General features: G+C 50.4%; 1 protein-coding gene across 1 annotated transcript in view; it reads left to right on the plus strand.

Moving 5' to 3' along the window:
• The window catches only part of capns1b (calpain, small subunit 1 b), a 33,686-nt gene extending 31,572 nt beyond the window's left edge, over positions 1-2,114 (plus strand). Inside the window, exons 10-11 of the mRNA XM_070867622.1 lie at positions 240-298; positions 1,390-2,114. Coding sequence (XP_070723723.1) covers positions 240-298; positions 1,390-1,416 — 86 coding nt within the window. The 3' untranslated portion in view covers positions 1,417-2,114. The remainder of the gene's footprint in view (positions 1-239; positions 299-1,389) is intronic.
• Positions 2,115-23,450: the final 21,336 nt, after the last annotated feature.

Consider the following 23,450-nt stretch of genomic DNA (forward strand, 5'->3'; position numbering starts at 1 on the left):
CTCTGGAACTCCCTCCATCAACCTCTCCGCCTCTCTACACCTCTCTTGTCCTTTTAAGACGCTCCTTGAAACCTACCTCTTTGACCAAGCTTTTGGTCACCTGTCTCCTTGTGTGGCTCGGTGTCAAATTTTGTTAACTACTGTGCAGTGCCTTGGGATGTTTCACTGTGTGCAAGGCGCTATATAAATGCAAGTTGTTGAGCGGGTTGGGTTTCAGTTGCGTTCTGTTTCACTTGCAGGATCATTCAAAGCGTTGGATAAGGACAACAACGGCTCCATCAAAGTTAACATCGTGGAGGTAGGGTCACAGAGGTCACCCCTCGCTGCATTCGGGATTTCAAACACCCGGCACTTGTACCTCATCTTTGGGATCTGTGTTGTATCCTCCCAGACCTGTGTAAGATCTTGCTCAACCCATGCAGATGGCATGTTTAAGTCACCTTGAGGAACCAAGTGGTTCAATCGAGTGTAGAGCTTCTCTGGGTCCTTGACTGTGGCTGCCTCCAATGAGAAGCTTTGAGTTTAGAGCACTACCATTGGTCAAGCTGCTTGATCGCCACTTGTGCCAGCTGAGCTGAATTTGAGTGGTCTGATTACTGACCTATCAATGAGTCATGACCTTTGGCCCTCTGACATTAACGGCTCCTGATCTTTGGTTTTATCAAAGTGCACGGAAGGGTAGATGGGAAGTCTCCCTATGAGGCGGGGGGTGGGGAAAGAGTGTGTTCCACCTGGTAGCTCAGTCTAGAGGCTCAAACACGGCGATAGGTTTGTCCATCCAACAGACACCTGGCCGACCAAAGCTGGGACTTCTGAAAGTGTGAGGTGAGTAAGTTGCAATGTTGCACTGTCCATAACTTTTGAGAGAATGTCCCTTCGGCGACGCGAGTTGGTTTTATGTTCATTCTCGGATTGTGGGAAAGGCCGGCGTTTACTGCCCATCCCTAGTTGCCATGGATACGACTGAGGGGTTCGCTCGGGAACCTTGGCGGACAGATGGGAGTTAGCCAGGTTGGTGTGGGACTGGAGCGTCACATATGCAGTCACACTGGGTAAGGACGGCAGATTTGTTTCCCGAAAGGGCATGAGTGAACTAGTTGGGTTTTTAACGGTGATCCCAACCGCTTCACGGTCACTTTTACTGGTTTTTTTAATTTCATTCCCCAGTCTTAATTTTAAACTGAAATTTGGGTGAGATTTGAACTTGCGTTCTGTGAATTTTTAGTCCAGGCCTGTGAAATACTAGTCCGGTAAGGTAACCACTCTGCTCCCATACCCTGTTAGTCAGTCAATACTTTGCCTTGTACCATGAATAAAGAACAGTGGACACAGTGAATGTCACACACAGAAAACACTGACTAATGTCCATCTTCCCCTTCTCTGTTCCAGTGGCTGCAACTCACCATGTACTCCTAGAGAGGTCGTCTCGGCATCAGCCTTTCTGAGAGAGCTGACGATGTCATCACTCCTTGTCTCTCAGATAGCTGGAGAACCAGTCCTTTGCTTGGCGGGGGGAGGGGGGCGGGGGGGGCTGGTGAAAATATATTTTTCTGCATGTTGGCTTTTTATAATTAGAGACTTCTGCGAACACGGCTCGGTGGAAAGGCCGTTGATTCGGCGGCTAATCCTCTCCATTCTCAAACTCCGCGCTGCTTCTGTTCCCAATGGCTGTGTCTTCCAAGCAACAAAAGCTGGCTGCGGCTGAGGGAAACGTCCTTCTGTCAGGGGGCTTCGCAAATGGGCGGTTAGAGCAGAAAATGCTGGGAACGCACAGATCCGATCGGCAGTTCTTCACCGAGACGTTGGCCTGCCGAATGGCTTGGCTTTTATTTTTGTTTTGCATTTCCTGTTTCCAATTTTCAGCATCTGCAGTTTTTTTTTTTTGGTTTGGAAATGGGAGGAAGAGAGGGAACTTTGAGGAGTCTGTGACCAAACTCTTCCCCCTCAAACTTTTCATGTGTGCGCGTGTGGAAAGCAATCTCTTCAAACAATGTGAAGGGCACTGTCCCGTTTTGAAGATGTCGTTTTAAGGTACATTTCACACACTTGAGTATCTGCTGTTCTCTGTCTTGTGGGGAAGCCAAACTTGAAGCATCGCTAGATGTTTGTTTGATCGGGTGGGTGGGTGGGTGGGTGGGGGGGATACCATTTTAAAATATTGCGTGCCGATGAACATTGGTGAAAAAGAGCACAAGCATTTGAGACCAGATCTCTCGGCCAATCATTGGAGCTTTGGATAGGTCAAGGTTATTTGTGCTTTGGGGGTGGGGGGGGTCATAAAGGGGGCTTTAAACGCTGTCGTGTATCTGAACCTGATCTCTGACCACATTCATCTGTCTGAATGCTCTCTCTCTCATCCTCCTGGTTTATTTCTAATGTATAAACATAAATGTATTTATGATTCCACGGAACCAATGATCAATATTTCATCCCGTGAGTCTTTTGCAACCTCTCGTTGCACGAACCATCAGCCCTGAAAGTGTTAGATGGTGGTTGCAGAAGGTTGTCATAGCAACGGTCCCAAAATCCACATTTTGGAGACGCACTTCCTTCAGAGAGTGTAGTTTTTTTTTTCAAACAAGTATGTGCCCTTGGCCAGCCTGAGCTGCTTTGTGCTCTGCAGGCAGGCAGCCAACATGGAGCTGGTCAGTTTCTTGTGATCGTACCCGAGGTCCGTCTGCCCAATGCCATCCAGTCCCTGCCAACCGCTTCCTGTTTCTATAAATTGGGTGAAAAGCTTTGTCTCAATCTGTACGAAGACCCATATACTTCATCTCTCTTAATCTCAAGATCCACATTTATCTCACGCTAGTAAGACAATCCCCTGTCTTTCATCTTCAGCTGTGTTTGGTGCCACTGACCAATCTCCGGGTAAACTCCCAGAAGTTGTCGAGCAGAAGAAACAGGAGCAGGAGTAAGCCATTGAGGTTTGCGGCTCCAATGGGTGAAATATTGTGTCAGTTCCCTGGACTTGGAGCATTGCCAAAGTGTATGGGGGTTGATGGATTGGGACGTTGAGTGCTGATGGGACTTGGACCATCGACTGTGAAGTGGGGATCTTGTAGCTGCTGATTGTTGACCTGGGAAATGGCAAATCCCCAGTGCTGTGTTGCCAAAACAGAATTGTGTGAGGACAATTATTTGTTCTTTTAATGCTCCGATCCTGTTGGGCAACTGCTGACCATTGTAGCGGCTGTAGTGTAATCAATAGGCAGTGAGACTTGTGGGGGATAAATGGATAATTGTGGGGATAATTGCTAATCTGCTCTTGGTGCCATTAACCTGTTACATGTATCTTTTTCTCTCCAATGGCCATGCTGTCTGGGTTTTTAATAAAGACAAATCTATCCACTTTTTACAAAACTGTTTCCGTGTATATTTTTAAGATAACTGCATATATAGAATGATAATTCTTCTTCAATCCCCCGGAGTCGAGGATGACTTGCTTCCACACTGAATTCTAAGGTGACTGATGAGACCAATATAGGTCAGCTACCGAGTTTCATTTTAGAGGGTGGAAGATGCCTGTGCATGGATTTTTAGAAATGTGGGAGGGCCGTTGGACACCAGCCACCACACGGGCTTGACAGAGCCAGGTCTTGCTCCCTCTGTTCTTTCTCCCCCCCCCTCTGTTCTTTCTCCCCCCCCTCCGTTCTTTCTCCCCCCCCCTCCGTTCTTTCTCCCCCCCCTCCGTTCTTTCTCCCCCCCCTCCGTTCTTTCTCTCCCCCCTCCGTTCTTTCTCTCCCCCCTCCGTTCTTTCTCTCCCCCCTCCGTTCTTTCTCTCCCCCCTCCGTTCTTTCTCCCCCCCCTCCGTTCTTTCTCCCCCCCCTCCGTTCTTTCTCCCCCCCTCCGTTCTTTCTCCCCCCCCTCCGTTCTTTCTCCCCCCCCTCCGTTCTTTCTCCCCCCCCCTCCGTTCTTTCTCCCCCCCCTCCGTTCTTTCTCCCCCCCCCTCCGTTCTTTCTCCCCCCCCCTCCGTTCTTTCTCCCCCCCCCTCCGTTCTTTCTCCCCCCCCCTCCGTTCTTTCTCCCCCCCCCTCCGTTCTTTCTCCCCCCCCCTCCGTTCTTTCTCCCCCCCCCTCCGTTCTTTCTCCCCCCCCCTCCGTTCTTTCTCCCCCCCCCTCCGTTCTTTCTCCCCCCCCTCCGTTCTTTCTCCCCCCCCCTCCGTTCTTTCTCCCCCCCCCTCCGTTCTTTCTCCCCCCCCTCCGTTCTTCCCCTCCGTTCTTTCTCCCCCCCCCTCCGTTCTTTCTCCCCCCCCCTCCGTTCTTTCTCCCCCCCCCTCCGTTCTTTCTCCCCCCCCCTCCGTTCTTTCTCCCCCCCCCTCCGTTCTTTCTCCCCCCCCCTCCGTTCTTTCTCCCCCCCTCCGTTCTTTCTCCCCCCCCTCCGTTCTTTCTCCCCCCCCTCCGTTCTTTCTCCCCCCCCTCCGTTCTTTCTCCCCCCCCTCCGTTCTTTCTCCCCCCCCTCCGTTCTTTCTCCCCCCCCTCCGTTCTTTCTCCCCCCCCTCCGTTCTTTCTCCCCCCCCTCCGTTCTTTCTCCCCCCCCTCCGTTCTTTCTCCCCCCCCCTCCGTTCTTTCTCCCCCCCCTCCGTTCTTTCTCCCCCCCCCCTCCGTTCTTTCTCCCCCCCCTCCGTTCTTTCTCCCCCCCCTCCGTTCTTTCTCCCCCCCCTCCGTTCTTTCTCCCCCCCCTCCGTTCTTTCTCCCCCCCCTCCGTTCTTTCTCCCCCCCCTCCGTTCTTTCTCCCCCCCCTCCGTTCTTTCTCCCCCCCCTCCGTTCTTTCTCCCCCCCCTCCGTTCTTTCTCCCCCCCCTCCGTTCTTTCTCCCCCCCCTCCGTTCTTTCTCCCCCCCCTCCGTTCTTTCTCCCCCCCCTCCGTTCTTTCTCCCCCCCCTCCGTTCTTTCTCCCCCCCCTCCGTTCTTTCTCCCCCCCTCCGTTCTTTCTCCCCCCCCTCCGTTCTTTCTCCCCCCCCTCCGTTCTTTCTCCCCCCCCTCCGTTCTTTCTCCCCCCCCTCCGTTCTTTCTCCCCCCCCTCCGTTCTTTCTCCCCCCCCTCCGTTCTTTCTCCCCCCCCTCCGTTCTTTCTCCCCCCCCTCCGTTCTTTCTCCCCCCCCCTCCGTTCTTTCTCCCCCCCCTCCGTTCTTTCTCCCCCCCCTCCGTTCTTTCTCCCCCCCCTCCGTTCTTTCTCCCCCCCCTCCGTTCTTTCTCCCCCCCCTCCGTTCTTTCTCCCCCCCCTCCGTTCTTTCTCCCCCCCCTCCGTTCTTTCTCCCCCCCCCTCCGTTCTTTCTCCCCCCCCCTCCGTTCTTTCTCCCCCCCCTCCGTTCTTTCTCCCCCCCCCTCCGTTCTTTCTCCCCCCCCTCCGTTCTTTCTCCCCCCCCTCCGTTCTTTCTCCCCCCCCTCCGTTCTTTCTCCCCCCCCTCCGTTCTTTCTCCCCCCCCTCCGTTCTTTCTCCCCCCCCCTCCGTTCTTTCTCCCCCCCCTCCGTTCTTTCTCCCCCCCCCTCCGTTCTTTCTCCCCCCCCCTCCGTTCTTTCTCCCCCCCCCCTCCGTTCTTTCTCCCCCCCCTCCTCCGTTCTTTCTCCCCCCCCCTCCGTTCTTTCTCCCCCCCCTCCGTTCTTTCTCCCCCCCCCCTCCGTTCTTTCTCCCCCCCTCCTCCGTTCTTTCTCCCCCCCCCCTCCGTTCTTTCTCCTCCCCCCCCCTCCGTTCTTTCTCCCCCCCCCCCTCCGTTCTTTCTCCCCCCCCCCCCCTCCGTTCTTTCTCTCCCCCCTCCGTTCTTTCTCCCCCCCCCCCCCCCCCCCCTCTCCCACAGTGTAGGTGTGTTACCTTGGGACAGGTATGAATGGAATTAGGGGACTGTTACAGATATTTGTTACTGCTCTAACTAGCATTAGACTGTTCAGATAAAGACCAAGCACCCTTTATATCGCGCCTTTCGCAACCACAGGACGTCCCAAAGCGCTCGGCAGACAATAAGTACTTTTGAAGTACTGTTGTAATGTTGGCAAACGCAGCAATCAGTTTGCCCGTAGCAAGGCCCCGCAAACAGCAATGTGAGAATGACCAGAGTTTTGAGTGATGTTGATTGAGGGATAAATATTGGCCAGGACACCCAGCGGAGAACTGCCCTCAGCACTACACCGGGAGCCATTAAAGGAGCAGTGAGCGGCAGCCCCTGGATAGCATAGCGACCCCGACCTGCGAGAGACCCTCAGCGGCAGGCCGGGGCCATAACAGGAGCGGCGAGCAGCGGCCATGGGCAGCGTGGCGGTGTACCACGGCAAGGTACAGCGCGAGCTGGTGCAGGAGGGCAGCGGCAGCGAAGAGTGACGTCATCAAGGTCCAGGTCGGTGATTGGAGCGTGGGCAGGTACAGCAGGAGCGGCGAGGTCGGGGCGAAGGAGCGGCGAGCGATTGTAGAGGGACGTGATCGGGGCCCAGGAGAGGCGTGAGTTCGGGGTCAGAAGCGGCGAGGGCACAGGGGCAGCACGGGCCCAGCCCACACTGTGCGATATGTGTGCGCACTAGGTCCGTGCAGCAGAGCTGGTCTCCAGTCGTCCTGGTTAACCCTTGCCACTGGACCAAGACCTAGCTCTGTCAAGCCCGTGTGGTGGCTGGTGTGCAACGGTTAAAAAACTCCACGCAATGTAGTTCGGGACCTGGAATATTAGGTCCTTCATTGAAAAAGCTGTGAACTCATCCCTTTTTGGCGTGGAAGCAAGTCATCCTCGTTTCGAGGGACCGCCTATGATGATGATGGGAGTGTCAGCCTAGATTTGTGCTCAGGTGCCTGGCGTGGGGCTTGAACCCCACAGTGCGTATGTAAGCGTGTTGGGAGAAAGGGTCTAATTTTGGCTTTCCCTGTTCGGAGGTCAGCTCAATGACATTTGAGTTTTGAAAACAGCTGCATTTTTTTTTAAGTTGCCGCGTTCCATATATGGGCCGGGCACCATCTTGCCGGATGTTTTGCGTCTGCTGATTAGGACTGCGCAGAGGGGCTGATTATCCGGACGCCTCCAGACTGATTCAGGTTGTTTCTGACAGGTCAGTGGAGGAGCTAGGTGTGGCCCAGATCCACTCGCGGCAGTGTAATTCGCATAAAACCCCACCAGGTGGCACTGCCTACTACAGCAGTGAGCCCGAGTCGTCCCCACAGGCAACGCTGTTCACTCCCGCAAACACCGTGAAACCAATAATTGTACATTGCAAAAACAGAGCTCATGCACAATGTGACCACAAACCCCACCCCCGCGCCTCCCACCACCCTGCCCCCTCTCCTGCATACACCTTCCTCTCCTGTAGATATTGACTGGTGGGGCAGAACGATGTAGATTTAAAGTAATTGGTAGCAGGTTTAGAGGCGATTGGAGGGGAAATTTCTTCACCCAGGGGGTGGTGGGGGTCTGGAACTCACTGCCTGAAAGGCAGGAACCCGCACCACATTTAAAAAGTACTTGGATGTGCCCTTGAAGTGCTGTAAGCTGCAGGGCTACGGACCAAGAGCTGGAAAGTGGGATTGGGCTGGGTAGCTCTTTCTCGGCCGGCGTGGACACGGTGGGCCTCCTTCCGTGCTGTAAATTTCCATGCTTCTCCGGACACTACAGACAGCAGCAACCCTTGGTACTGAGTGACTCCCTATCTGTCAGCGTAGGTTTTGAGTGGCAGCAGGCTGTTTGACCATAGGTTTCGTCACAGCTGAGCTCAGTCCTGTCCCCACGCATACGCATTGTTTACCTAGAATTACACAGGATATTCGGCACAGAAACAGCCCATTCGGCCCAACTCGTCCATGCCAGCGTTTATGCTCCACTCGAGCCTCCTCTCATCCTTCCTTATTCACTCTATCAGTATAACCCTCTATTCCCTTCTCCCTCATATGCTTGTCTAGCCTCCCTTTCAATGTTTCTATACTATTTGTCTCAACCACTCCCTGTGATAGCGAGTTCCTCATTCTCACCACTCTCTGGGTGGGAGATTACCAGATAGCAACTTGGATCAGGGGCCCGAGCTGATTTAATGGTCTAGAGGTGACTGTACCCCTGGGTCTGCCTTGGCTACAATCAGCATAGACTGTAGATCCAATCCTGAGCGTTCTGGTCTGTATGGGTTATTGGTGCAGCTGGGAGTGCGGTTATTCACAGAAACACTTTGGGCAGTGTGTTAATCTTCGGTTCCAAGGAAAGACTTGTATTCTACGGTGTCTTTCACAACCTCAAGACGTCCCAAAGCGCATGACAGCCAATGAAGAACAGTAAAGCTACTGTTGTACTGCAGATAATGCAGCAGCAAGTTTGTGAACAGCAAGGGCCCACACACAGCAATGAAATCTGTTTTAGATGCCAGTGATACAGTGCCAACACACTGCCCAGTGATACAGTGCCAACACTGCCAGCGATACAGTGCCAACACTGCCAGCGATACAGTGCCAGCACACTGCCAGTGATAGTGCCAACATGCTGCCCAGTGATAGTGTCAGCACGCTGCCCAGTGATACAGTACAACACTGCCAGTGATACAGTGCCAATGCACTGCCTAGTGATACAGTGCCAATGCTGCCAGTGATAAGTGGCAGCACAGTGCCCAGTGATACAGTGCTAACACACTGTCAGTGATACAGTGCCAGCACAGTGCCAGTGATAGTGTCAGCACATTGTCAGTGATACAGTGCCAGTGATACAGTGTCAGCACACTGCCAGTGATACAGTGCCAGCACAGTGCCAGTGATACAGTGCTAACAAACTGTCAGTGATACAGTGCCAGCACAGTGCCAGTGATACAGTGTCAGCACAGTGCCAGTGATAGTGTCAGCACATTGTCAGTGATACAGTGCCAGTGATAGTGTCAGCACACTGCCAGTGATACAGTGCCAGCACAGTGCCCAGTGATACAGTGCTAACACACTGTCAGTGATACAGTGCCAGCACAGTGCCAGTGATACAGTGTCAGCACATTGTCAGTGATACAGTGCCAGTGATACAGTGTCAGCATACTGCCAGTGATACAGTGCCAGCACACTGCCAGTGATACAGTGTCAGCACACTGTCAGTGATGCAATGCCGGTGATACAGTGTCAGCGCACTGCCAGTGATACAGTGCCAGCACAGTGCCAGTGATGCAGTGCCAACACAGTGCCAGTGATACAGTGCCAACACAGTGCCAATGATACAGTGCCAGCACACGGCCCTGTGTTTACCATCAAGAAACAACTTGTGTGGATTTCTTAGTAGTTTAGTAGATCAACATCAATTGGAACTTCACGCAGGGATGAATACCACTTGGAAGGGATGCCCAGACAGGAAGTTGGTGGTAAAGACCTTGGATTCATTTCAGAGAGTTGGATGCTGTGATTGACGAGCTAAGATTGGTTAAGGAGCTTTCATCATCCGGACTCACCTTGTGAAGATCTCCAAAATAGGATCACTTTAGCAGGGCTAAATTCTTACAGAGGTGGAAACACCAGCAAGGTTCTCTAAACCTTCTGACAAGCGATGCAGATGGTACTTGAGTGATGCTATCCTACCCGAAGCCTCTATTGACGGATTATTAGACCTTTGGGCCAGCATTAGCGCTGGGATTAGATGTCTAATTAACAGAATGTGTCTCCTAGCAGCAGAACAAACACATATTCTTGCCAGTGATGTATCTACTGACTGCCCCAAGTAAGGCCCTCCCGCCATTGGAGGCTAAAGGGCAATGCACGACCTGGAAGACAAGTGTCTGAAGGTGAGTGAGGCTGAGTGACTCCAACCTACCAAAAGCAGCAATGGAAGATCATCAAGGACTAAATCAGACAGCCCCATCCCTGATACTACCCCAGAGCAATGACCTCTTTCCCCATTGAATTCTTGCCTCCTTGACCTCTGGCCATTGGATGAAGAGTGGGGGCTCCACAATAAGTAGCAGGCCAATAACTTCTTGCCCCAATGACCTTTTGTCTCAATGACCTCTGGCCCCAATGACTTCTTGCCCAATGACCTCTGGCCCTATTGAGATGACCCTAATACTCTCCATTGAAGGCCCAGGGTGGAGCAGCCAGGGGCTCAGGGTGGAGCCAGGAGCGCAGTGTGGAGCAGCCAGGGCCCCAGAGTGGAGCCAGGGTCTCAGCGTGGAGCTCCGAGCCGCTCGCGCAGCCCCAGGTGGCCGCTGCTACCCCTCTCTCACCTGAGCCGCTGCTCAGCAGCGCACCTGGCGGCGCCTAGCAACGCGGCAGAGTGACAGGGCCAGCGGCCAATGGCGGGGCGCCAGGCGCGGGCGATTTGCATGGCGCGGGACCTGCTATTGTCCTCTTTTGATTGACGGCTCGGGCGGTCCATTGGGCTTGGAGCTTGGCGGGAGTGCCAGCCAATGGGAGGCGGAGGCGGGACTGGTCCCGGCTGCGGGAGGCTGAGGGATGGATGCAAGGCGCTGAGCTGCTTCAGTCCCAGGTAGGAAAACCCCTGAGAAAGGCAACCCAGATTTCTAGTCATTAAATACATTGCACTAAATCAATGCAGTCTTTGATATAAATGTGTGTATTTTTGTTGAAGGGTGCTTTATAGTGACAGACAATTCAATTCCAAAAATACTTTCCTCATCTTCCATTGTCTGATTTCCTGCTGAATTTCTCATTTCACTTCTTTTTGTAACTATAACTGGTAAATACAAATGCAGAATGCCCCTTCCTTAAAAATAATGAGTTTTGTTCAGTTATTAAAGCAAGCATCTATGTTAAAAAGACTTGCATTTCTAAAGCGCCTTTCACCACTTCAGGATGTCTCAAAGCGCTTTACAGCCAAGGGAGTACTTTAAAAAAAAGTGTAATCACTGTTGTAATGTGGCAGCCAACTTGCGCACAGCAAGCTCCCACAAACAGCAATGTGATAATGAACAGATAATGGTTGGAGTGATGTTGGTTGAGGGATAAATATTCCTGGAATTTATTATGATGGGATTTGGTTTAACATCTTATCCAAAAGATGGCATCTCTGTAGTACCTTAATACTGCACTGCAAGCATCAACACAGATTATGTGCCCAAGTCTGGAGTGGGACTTGAACCCACAACCTTCTGAATCAGAGGCAAGAGTGCTGCCCACTGAGCCACACTTGGGCATTGCACAAATCTTCATGAAGGACCTCATCTGACCTGTGCCATCTCTACATTCTATGGAGGGGGGGAGGGAGGTGGGGTAATAGCTCATGGGCTGCACCCTCCTTAAATACAGCCTGACTCTCCTTTGCACCACCCTCTACTCCTCCGCTTCCGTGATAATAATGGCAGATGCCCTGCTACTGAGAAGTACTTATGGTGGATTGGGTGGGATTGTGGGGTGGGGAGGAGGGGAGGTTTCTCCTGGTGCCCTGACCCTATCAGAAGCAAATATCGGTGTCCATAAGCAGCAATTATAGGAACAGGAGTCGGCCATTCGGCCCTTTGAGCCTGTTCCTCCATTCAATTGGATCATGGCTTATCTGTATCTAACCTCCATCTTCCTGCCTTAGTTCCATAGCCCTTAATACCTTTACTAAACAATCTCAGTTTTGACATTTTCAATTGATCCCCAGCCCCAAAAGCATTTTGGGGGAGAGAGTTCCAGATTTCCACGACCCTTTTTGTGAAGAAACACTTCCTGACATCACGCCAGAATGGTCGAGCTTTAATTTTAAGGTTGCAGACTCCCCCACGAAAGGGAAATTTCCCAGATGGCAAATGGTATGTTGGCCTTCATTGCAAGAGGATTTGAGTACAGGAGCAAGGAGCAACTGTCTTACTACAGTTATACAGGGCCTTGGTGAGACCACCCCTGGAGTATTGTGTGCAGTTTTGGTCTCCTAAGGGAGGATATACTTGCCATAGAGGGAGTGCAGCGAAGGTTCACCAGACTGATCCCTGGGATGGCAGGACTGTCGTATGAGGAGAGATTGGGACAACTAGAGTTTAGAAGAATGAGAGGGGATTTCATTGAAACATATAAAATTATGACAGGGTTGGATAGACTGGATGTGGGGAGGATGTTTCCCCTGGCTGGGAAGTCTAGAACAAGGGGTCACAGTCTCAGGATACGGGGTAGGAAATTTAGGAACGAGATGAGGAGAAACTTTTCACTCAGGTGAACCTGTGGAATTCTCTACCACAGAAGGCTGTGGAGGCCAAGTCACTGAATATATTTAAGAGGGAGATAGATTTCTAGAAACAAAAGGCATCAAGGGGTATGGGAGAACGTGGGAATATGGTGTTGAGATAGAGGATCAGCCATGATCATATTGAATGGCGATGCAGACTCAAAGGCTGAATGGCCTACTACTGCTCCTATTTTCTATGTTTCTATGATGCAGAAATCTGTATTTAAACTCCCCCCCACCCCTCCCCCAGCTTAAGTGTTCAGTAGTGTAGTGATTGTGTAGTGTAGACTTGTAGCTGAGAGGCATGTATTAATAATCCAGGATTAATATTAAACATAAAGATCAAATCCCACCATGGCAGTTTGAAAATTTAATTTCAATTTTTAAAAAAAGCATCGGAAAATAAAAAGCCAAGATAAGTATCCAGTGACCATGAAGCTGTTGGATTGCTGTAAAAGCCCATCTGGTTTACGAATATCTTTTAGGGAAGGAAATCTTCCGCCCTTACCCGGTCTGGCCTATAGGTGACTCCAGTCCCACACCAACATGGTTAACTCTTAACTGCTCTGCTGGCCTTAGGGACGGGCAATAAATGCCAGCCTTGCCTGCAACACCCAGGTCCCAATAATGAATTTTTAAAAAGGACATTGGTTCATAAGAACATAAGAAATAGGAGCAGGAGTAGGCCATTTGGCCCCTTGAGCCTGCTCCGCCATTCAGTAAGATCGTGGCTGATCTTATAATAACTTGTATTTACATAGCACCTTTAATGTAGTAAAACTTCCCAAGGTGCTTCACAACAGTGTTACAAACAAACAGATAAATTTGACGCAAGCCACAGAAGAAATGAAGGCAGATGATCAAAAGCTTGTTTAAAAAGGTAGGTTTTAAGGAGCGTCTTAAAGGAGAAAATAGGTAGAGAGGTGGAGAGGTTTAGGGAGGGAATTCCAGAGCTTAGGGCCCAGGCAGTTGAAGACACATTCACCGATGGTTGAGCAGTTATAATCATCATCATAGGCAGTCCCTTGAAATCGAGGAAGATTTGCTTCCACTCTAAAAGTGAGTTCTCAGGTAACTCTACAGTCCAATATGGGAATTACAGTCTCTGTCACAGGTGGGACAGACAGTGGTTGAAGGAAACGGTGTGTGGGACTGGTTTGCCGCACGCTCCTTCCGCTGCCTGCGCTTGATTTCTGCATGCTCTCGGCGACGAGACTCGAGGTGCTCAGCGCCCTCCCGGATGCTCTTCCTCCACTTAGGGCGGTCTTTGGCCAGGGACTCCCAGGTGTCGGTGGGGATGTTGCACTTTATCAGGGAGGCTTTGAAGTTATAATGAGGGATGTTCAAGAGGTCAGAATTTGAGGAGCGCAGACATCTTGTGGGATTGTAAGGCTGAAAAAGATTACAGAGATAGGGAGGGGCACATCCATGGAGTGATTTGTAAACAAGGATGAGAATTTTGAAATCGAGGCGTTGTTTAATTGGGAGCCAATGTAAGTCAGAAAGCACAGGGGATGATGGGTGATTGTGACTTGGTGCAGGTTAGTACATGGGCTGCTGTTTTGGATGACTTCAAGTTTAGGTAGTGTGGAATGTGGAAGGCCGGTCACGAGTGAGTTGGAGTAGTCAAATCTAGCGGTAACAAAGGCATGGATGAGGGTTTCAGCAGCAGAAGAACTGAGGCAGGGGCGGAGGCGGGCAATGTTACGGAGGTGGATAAAGGCGGTTTCAGGGTCAAATATGACGCCTAGGTTGTGAACAGTTTGGTTTAGCCTCAGATAGATGCTAGGGAGAGGGATGGAGTCAGTGTCTAGGGAACGCAGTTTGTGGCGGGGACCAAAGACAATGGCTTCGGTCTTCCCGATATTTAATTGGAGAAAATTTCTGCTCATCCAGTACTGGATGCCGGACAAGCAGGCTGACACTTTAGAGACCGTGGAGGAGTCGGGAGAAGTGGTGGAGAGGTAGAGCTGGGTGTCGTCAGCTTCCATGTGGAAACTGACTCCGTGTTTTCGGATGATATCGCCAAGGGGCAACATGTAGATGAGATATAGGAGGGGACCAAGGATAGATCCTTGGGGGACACCAGAGGTAACGATGTGAGAGTGGGAAGAGAAGCCATTGCAGGAGATTTTCTGGCTACGATTAGATAGATAGGAATGGATCCAGGCGAGTGCAGTCCCTCCCCGCTGGATGATGGTGGAGAGGCATTGGAGGAGGATAGAGTGGTCAACTGTGTCAAAGGCTGCAGACAGGTCGAGAAGGACGAGGAGGGATAGTTTACCTTTGGCACAGTCACAAACGATGTCGTTTGTGACTTTGATGAGAGCTGTTTCGGTACTGTGGCAGGGGCGGGAACCAGACTGAAGGGATTCATACATGGAGTTCCCCTAAAGATGGGCACGAATTTGGGAGGTGACAACACGTTCAAGGACTTTGGAGAGGAAAGGGAGGTTGAAGATGGGGCGGTAGCTAGCAGGCAAAGTGGGATCAAGGGGTGATGACGGCAGATGTGAAGGAGAGGGGAAGAGTATCTGAGGAGAGAGAACCGTTAACAACGTCGGCTAACATGGGAGCCAGAAAAGGAAGTTGGGTGGTCAGCAGTTTAGTGGGAATAGGGTCAAGAGAGCAGGAAGTGTGTCTCATACACAAGATGAGTTTGGAGAGAATAAGAGGGGAGATCAAAGAGAAACTAGAAAAAGATATGAGTTTAGTGCTAGGGCAGATGGGAGCGTCAGATGAAGTTTGGCCGTGTGGGGCTAGGTGAAGAAGGGAACTCGCAGAGGCAGATGATCGGATGGTCTCAATCTTTGATATAAAGAAGTCCATGAGCTCCTCACACTTGTTGGAGGTGAGTGTGGTGGAGACAGGGGAGAGGGGTTTAAGGAGATGGTTAGCAGTAGAGAATAGTAGCCTTGCTTTCCACCTCAACACTACTTGTCTGCACTGTCCATATTCCTTGATTCCCCTAATATCCAAAAATGGATCAATCTCTGTCTTGAATATACTCAACGACAGCCCTCTGGGGTAGAGAATTCCAAAGATTCACCATCCTCTGAGTGAAGAAATCTTACCTCATCTCAGTCCTAAATGGCCGACCTCTTATTCTGAGACTGTGACCCTTGGTTCTAGACTCCCCAGCCAGGGAAACATCCTCCCTGCATCTATCCTGTCAAGCCCTGGAAGAATTTTGTATATTTCAATGAGAATATAGGCCTAGTCTACGCAATCTCTCCTTACAGGAAAATCCCTCCATCCTAGGAATCAGTCTGGTGAACCTTGGTTGCACTCCCTCTGTGGCAAGTATATCCTTCCTTATGTAAGGAGACCAAAACTGTACACAATACTCCAGGTGTGGTCTCACCAGGGCCCGATATAATTGCAGTAATGTGTCTTTACTCTTATACTCAAATCCTCTTGTAATAAAGGCCAACATACCATTTGCTTTACTAATTGCTTGCTGTACCTGCATGTTAACTTTCAGTGATTCGTGTACCTCTGAACACCAACATTTCCCAATCTTCTCACCATTAAAAAAAATACTCTGCTTTTCTATTTTTCCTACCAAAGTGGATAACTTCACATTTCTCCACATTATATTCCATATGCCATGTTCGAGCCCAAGCACTGATCCTGTAGTTACAGCCTGTCAACCCCAAAATGACCAATTTATCACTACTCTCTGTTTTCTGTCCGTTAACCAATCCCCAATCCATGCTAGTATACTACCCTCAATCTCATGAGCCTTAATGTTGTGTGGCACTTTATCGAATGCCTTCTGAAAATCCAAATACACCACATCCACTGGTCCCCCCCTTATCTATTCTGCTAGTTACAACCTCAAAAAGCTGGAACAGATTTGTCAAACATGATTTCCCTTTCATAAATCTGAGTGGACCTTAATAATAGATTCTAGCACTTTGCCTGCAAACTCCACTCACATCGATCAGCTGACCCTCTAAATATCAATCATAATCCGGGAGCTGCAGTACCAGTGACCCCCGTGTTTGACGTTTGGCGGACAGTTTGCGGGAAGGTTCAAAAAGAGTGAAGGACCTCGGAAGAAACGTTTTAGTGGCGGAAACATCTTCCACGCGATTTTCCTGTCGGAAGGAGATTTCTGCTTCCGTTTCCACACTGCGGCTGCACTGGAAGTTCACCCCCCCCCCCTAAGCCATTTGTGGCCTGAAGGGAGAGTTGCTCAACCACGCATTGGCCGCAGACAGCAGTCGAGTCGGTGACCAACGTATCTTTGAAGAGAAAATGGATGACTGCTTGAAGTAGAGGAGGAGACACAGAGTGGCTGGGAGAGAGCAGGGCAATGGGATTAGTTTCTGGATTACTCCAGCAACGTGTTGCAACTGACACATTCGACCAAATGGCCTCGTTCTTTGCCGTTGCATTCTGATTCTTTACCACAGGGAATCGCTTACACCTTAGCAGCAGAATAATATATCGCACCAACAACTTACATTTATAAAGCGCCTTTAACATAGCAAAACGTCCCAAGGCGCTTCACAAGAGTGATATCAATAAAAACATATGCTACGTCGAACCACAGAAGGAGATATCAGGACAGGATGTTTCCACTGATGGGGGAGACTAGAACTCGGGGGCATAATCTTAGAACAAGGGGCCGCCAATTTAAAACTGAGGTGATGAGAAATTTCTTCTCTGAGGGTTGTAAATCTGTGGAATTTGCTGCCTCAGAGAGCTGTGGAAGCTGGATCATTGAATATATTTAAGACAGAGATAGTCAGTTCTTAACCGATAAGTGAATAAGGGGTTATGGGGAGCGGGCAGGGAAGTGGACCTGAGTCCATGATCGTATCAGCCATGATCGTATTAAATGGCAGAGCAGGCTCGAGGGGCCGTATGGCCTACTCCTGCTCCTATTTCTTATGTTTTTATGTTCTTAAAGCTTGGTCAAAGAGATAGGTCAAAGGAGTGTCTTAAAGGAGGAAAGAGAGGTGGAGAGGTTTAGGGAGGGAGTTCCAGAGCTTGGGGCGCAGGCAACAGAAGGCAAGGCCACCGATGGTTGAGCGATTATAATCAGGGACGTGCAAGAGGCCAGAATTAGAGGAGTGCAGATATCTCGGAGGCTTCTCGGGCTGGTGGAGATTATAGAGATAGGGAGGGGCAAGGCCATGGAGGGATTTAAAGATAAGGATCTTAAAATTGAGGCGTTGTCGGACCAGGAGGCAATGTAGGTCAGCGAGTACAGGGGTGATGGGTGAACGGGACTAGGATACGGGCAGCAGAATTTTGGAGGAGCACAAGTTTACATAAGGTGGACAATGGGAGGCCGGCCAGGAGCGCATTGGAATAGTTAAGTCTGGAGGTAACAAAGGCATGGATGAGGGTTTCAGCAGCGGATGAGCTGAGGCAAGGGTGGAGTCAGGCGATGTTACGGAGGTGGAAGTAGGCAGTGCTAATTACCTAATATAACATACCGTCCTTATAAAACCGCACACCCTCGGACTTCATTACCATAGCAACGCCATGAGATAACGACTAGCAATGGCACTGAAGTGTCACTTTCCGTCTCTACCCTACATGGATGAAATTAGACTCAGAATCATGCATCACAGAAGGAGGCCATTCGGCCCATCGTGCCTGTGCCGGCTCTTCGGGAGAGCTCTCTAATTAGTCCCACTCTCCAATTAGTCCCACTCCCCCGCTCTTCCCTCACAGTCCTGAGAACTTTTCCGTTTCAAGGATAGATCCAATTGGCTGCACTCTACATGATCTCATACACTTAAAACAAAAATAAGGAACAAAAATAAGGCATTTCTATAGCGCCTCTCACAACCTCGCGCTTTACAGCCAATGAAGTAGTTTTGAAGTATGGTCACTGTTGTTATGTGAGAGGTAGCGAGTGGATCGGAAAGTACTGAACAAATCTGAAACATAAAATGCCTGTTACGCTTGTTATGTTAACCTACAATTCACAGTAGTCATCTCTGGTTCATTATGTCACTGGGAGCAACAGCCAATGGAAACTCAGTGTAGCATTAAGAAAGACTTGCATTTATATAGCTTATTTCACAACCTCAGGATGCCAAACAGCGCTTTACAGCCAATTAAGTACTTTTGGAATGTAGTCACTGTAATGTAGAAACGCGGCAGCCAACTTGCGCACAGCAAGCTCCCACAAACAGCAATGTGATAATGAACAGATAATACGTTTGTGATGTTGGTTGAGGGATAAATATTGGCCAGGACACCGGGCAGAACTCCCCTGCTCTTCTTTGACTAGTGCCTCGGGATCTTTTACGAGATCTGAGAGAGCAGGCGGGCCTCAGTTTAACGTCCCATGCAAAAAAAGCTGCACCTCAGACAGTGCAGTACTCCCTCGGGAGTGTCAAACTGGATGGTGGGTACAAGTTTCTGGAATGGGACTTGAACCCACAACTTTCTGACTCAGAGGTCAGAGTACCACTACCCATTGAGCTACAGCTAGTGCCTTGTTATGGGCTGACAAGAAATATCAACTTAACGAACATGTTAACAGCAGTCTGTCGCAGACCACCCAGGCTCCCTTGGTGATTAAATCTAGAGGAAATGACGGCACCTATGATTCCCACACGGTGAGCTCTCAGTGTCACTGTCTAGTCAAAGGGCAGGTGTTCATCCATTGGGGAAGGAATGAATATCGGAACAGACCATCAGATCTGTTGGGCTGCTCGCTGCTGTCCCCTAGTGGCTGGATTAAGAGCCCAGAAGCAGGTTGCTCATAAGAACATAAGAATGAGGAGCAGGAGTAGGCCATTCGGCCCCTCGAGCCGGCTCCGCCATTCAGTAAGATCATGGCTGATCTTCGACCTCAACTCCACTTTCCCGCCTGATCCCTATATCCCTTGATTTCTCTAAGTCCAAAAATCTATCATAAAAACACAGAAAATAGGTGCAGGAGTAGGCCATTCGGCCCTTCGAGCCTGCACCACCATTCAATATGATCATAGCTGATCATGCAACTTCAGTACCCCACTCCTGCCTTCTCTCCATACCTCATGATCCCTTTAACCGGAAGGTCCACATCTAACTCTCTTTTGAATATATCCGACGAACTGGCCTCAACAACTTTCTGTGGTAGAGAATTCCACAGGTTCACAATTCTTTAGGTGAAAAAGTTTCTCCTCATCTCGGTCCTATGTGGCTTACCCCTTATCCTTAGACTGTGACCCCTGGCTCTGGACTTCCCCAACATCGGAAACATTCTTCCTGCATCTAACCTGTCCAATCCCGTCAGAATTTTATATGTTTCTATGAGATCCCCTCTCATTCTTCTCAGCCTTGAATATACTCAGAGACTCAGCTTCCACAGCTCTCTGGGGCAGAGAATTCCAAAGATTCACAACCCTCTGAGTGAAGAAATTCCTCCTCATCTCAGTTTTAAATGGCCGACCCCTTATCCTGAGGCTATGTCCCCAGGTTCTAGACTCTCCAGCCCGGGGGAAACAACCTCTCAGCATCTACCCTGTCAATCCCCCTCAGAATCTTGGTATTTCAATGAGATCACCTCATTCTTCTAAACTCCGGAGTATAGGCCCATTCTACACAGTCTCTCATCATAAGACAGCCCTCTTACCCAAGGATCAATGTAGTTGCACTGCCTCTACGGCAAGTATATCCTTCCTTAGATAAGGAGACCAAAACTCATGGAGTGGCTCAACAAAACTTGAAGTGAGAAATGTTTCTTTAAAAATATATACAGATAAAATGGGGAAAGCAAACAAGAAGAGAGATTGGTGTTCGTGTGACTCTGGGTCAATGCCCTGCCTAGTGTGGTACTGAGCAGGAAGGTCAGCTCCATGCCCGACCTGTGCTGCGTTGGCTGATCTGACCTCGGGCAGCCGCTAGGGGGCACTGCACTTGACCTTTGTGCACCAGGGTTGCTGTTGATCGCCGCCACCTAGTGTCTCCTGCTGGAAGTGTGTGTCTGCGGGCGAGACAGGCTCCAGCCAGGCTGCGATTCCCCCCTTGGTCAAATAGCACGCCGGTATTGATTGTCTAAGCTGCGACATGAAGAGCAGCCGCCTGGGTGAAGTGGCCAGTGCTGGGGGCGGGGCGCAACTGCGGTCGGCAATGGTTGAGAGCCTGCCAGAGAGGAAGGGGGAATAATGGCGAAGAAAATGTTGTCAACGCGAGGGTATTCCAGAGAGATTAGCGGACCTGGTCCACAGGGCTGTAAAAGCCTGACTGGTGTCAGAAAGAAAATTGTGCGTTTTGATAGAGTAAATGAGGAGAGAGAGTTTCCAGTGGCTGGAGGATCAGTAACCAGAGGGACACAGATTTAAGGTAATGGGCAAAAGCACCAAGCAGGAGATGAGGAGACATTTTTTTACGCAGCGAGTTGTTGTGATCTGGAACGCGCTGCCTGAACGGGCAGTGGAAGCAGGTTCAATTTGAAATATACTTGAAAAGGAAACATTTTCAGGGCTATGGGGAAAGAGCAGGGGGAGTGGGACTGATTGGAGAGCCTTTTTGAAAGAGCTGGCACAGGCACGATGGGCCGAATGGCCTCCTCCCGTGTTATCTGAATTTATGAGTCTATAAACAAAGCAATGAATGTTTCTGTATATCAATGTTTCCTGAGATGTGTTAATATTTTAGGAGATATTTTACAATCCTACCAGGTCCTATGTAAGGCCATATGGTGTTGCTGTAATACAGTAATAAGGACATTGTAAATAAAGTGTACTACTTTGTAGAGAGTATACAAAGCAGTGAATGCCTCTCACTGAATTGCGTAGAGAGCAGTGAGTGGGCGTGATTACAGAAAATCTTAACAAGGGACCAGAATGACTCACTCACTCTGTGTGTCATCTTAATCACAAGATGAGAATTCTTTTCCCTCTCCTCTCCTGAAAGCTTTTGCTGGGTGAAGTTCCACAGATGCCAGCAGCCTATAAGCACCTCGCCCAATTGGTTATTTGACCTTGGAATGCGTCACAGCAGAGACTGTACTTGTCCTCAGCCTACATCAATGCACACACGCACCCGCGCATATACACATACACACCCCAACACACATGCCTATGCACATACATCTGCGCACACGCATGAACACGCATGCATACTCATGCACATTTACACGCACATTCTTACACGCAACACACTTACGCACAAACACACACATACCCTCGCACACACACTCGAGCATGCACACACATTTACACACGCACACATTTACACACGCCACACACACACTTACACACACACTCACACACACTCGCACACACATTTACATGCACACACATGCACACACTCGCGCACACACACACACACGCACACGCATTCACCATGCACACACACACACTTTTCAGCAGGGATCACTTAGTAGCAATGAAGAACTGGAGCCACAGCTGATCCCTGTCCAGGGAGACTCATTGTCCACCATGCACCAACTCCCCAAGATCAGCTCCTTACAGAGACCGTAGATTGAAACGTAGAAACATAGAAAATAGGTGCAGGAGTAGACCATTTGGCTCTTCGAGCCTGCACCACCATTCAATAAGATCATGGCTGATCATTCACCTCAGTACCCCTTTCCTGCTTTCTCTCTGTAGTGTCTCTGCACTTTGTTACAAACTCACACGAGGCATGGATATATCAGACACGGTCACTCTGTGACCTTCATTTTATTTCCAGGACTGAAGAGTGCTGATCCTGGGTGGGACCTCCCCTTTTATACCTGGAAGCCCAGGTGAGGAGTTCACTCCCTGTGGTCAGGGTGTGCATTACAAGGGTACAGGTACAGTATGCATGAGTTACAGTTCCATACTTATAGTCATTGCAAGATGGTGAAATACATCACCACCCCCCTTAGGTCTTTTAGTTTCAGAGGTTAAATCTATCGGGTGGTCGGCGCTCTCTCGTGGAGCGCCGCAGTTGTGGCTCTGGAGGCTGAGCCTCGGCACGCGTTTCTGTCACTTGAGGTGATTCCGGCCTGTCCGGGCTGGCCGCAGGGACTGTGCATGCTGTAGACTGTCTTTGTTGCTCGTCCACTGGCAGTGGTGTGGGTGACATCTCAGGCTCTTCCTCAGGTTTCTCTGGGTCTGCACTGAACCTTGTCTTTACTTGGTCCAAGAGTTTGCGGCATATCTGCCCATTGTTTAGTCTGACCACCATGATCCTGTTTCCTTCTTTGCCAATTACAGTGCCCTCAAGCCCTTTGGGTCCCAAAGAATGGTTAAGAACAAATACAGGGTCATCTATTTCTATACACCTCCCCCTTAAGCCTCGATCATGGAGCTCGGTTTGGGACTGGCGCTTGCCCTCAACAATGTCTGCCAGGGCTAGGTGAATGAGGGACAGCCACGTCTTGAGCGTGCGTTTCATGAGGAGTTCCGCTGGCGGGACTCCCGTGAGCGAGTGTGGGCGGGACCTGTAGGCCAGCAGGAGGCGCGATAGGCGGTACTGAAGAGAGGGTCCTTGGATGCGTAACATGCCCTGCTTTATGACTTGGACCGCACGTTCCGCCTGGCCATTGGAGGCCGGCTTGAACGGCGCTGTCCAGACGTGCTTGATCCCATTGCCCGTCATAAACTCCTGGAATTCATGGCTGGTAAAACATGGGCCATTATCGCTGACCAGGATGTCCGGCAAGCCGTGGGTCGCGAAAACCGTACGCAGACTCTCCACAGTGATGGATGTCATGCACGAGTTCAATATGATGCACTCGATCCACTTTGAATATGCATCGACAACGATCAGGAACATTTTTCCCATGAACTGGCCCGCATAGTCCACGTGAATACGTGACCATGGCCTGGTGGGCCAGGGCCACGGGCTGAGTGGGGCCTCTCTGGGGGCATTGCCCAGCTGGGCACACGGTGTGCACCTGCGAACACAGTGTTCCAGGTCTGAGTCAATCCCCGGCCACCATACATGTGACCGGGCAATGGCCTTCATTAACACGATGCCAGGATGCTCGTTGTGGAGTTCCCTGATGAACGCTTCCCTTCCTTTCTGGGGCATGACTACCCAGCTGCCCCATAACAGGCAGTCGGCTTGGACGGAGAGTTCATCCATCCGTCTCTGAAACGACCTGACTTCCTCAGGGCACGCCCTGTGTGCGGGCGCCCAATCCCCAGTCAGGACACATTTCTTTATCATGGATAGGAGGGGGTCCCTGTTAGTGCAGAGTTTGATCTGGCGGGCTGTGATGGGGAAGCCCGCAGTGTCAAAAGCCTTAACTGCCATCTCAGCGCTCTGCTCCGACGCCCCCTCAGTGGTGGCCAGTGGGAGCCTGCTGAGCTCGTCAGCGCAATTTTCGGTGCCTGGCTGGTGTTGTATGGTGTAGTCATACGCAGCCAGCGTGAGGGCCCATCGCTGTATGCGAGCTGACGCATTAGCTTTGACAG

This window comes from Pristiophorus japonicus, chromosome 26, assembly GCF_044704955.1.
Source record: "Pristiophorus japonicus isolate sPriJap1 chromosome 26, sPriJap1.hap1, whole genome shotgun sequence".
In the NCBI taxonomy this organism is placed as follows: domain Eukaryota; kingdom Metazoa; phylum Chordata; class Chondrichthyes; family Pristiophoridae; genus Pristiophorus; species Pristiophorus japonicus.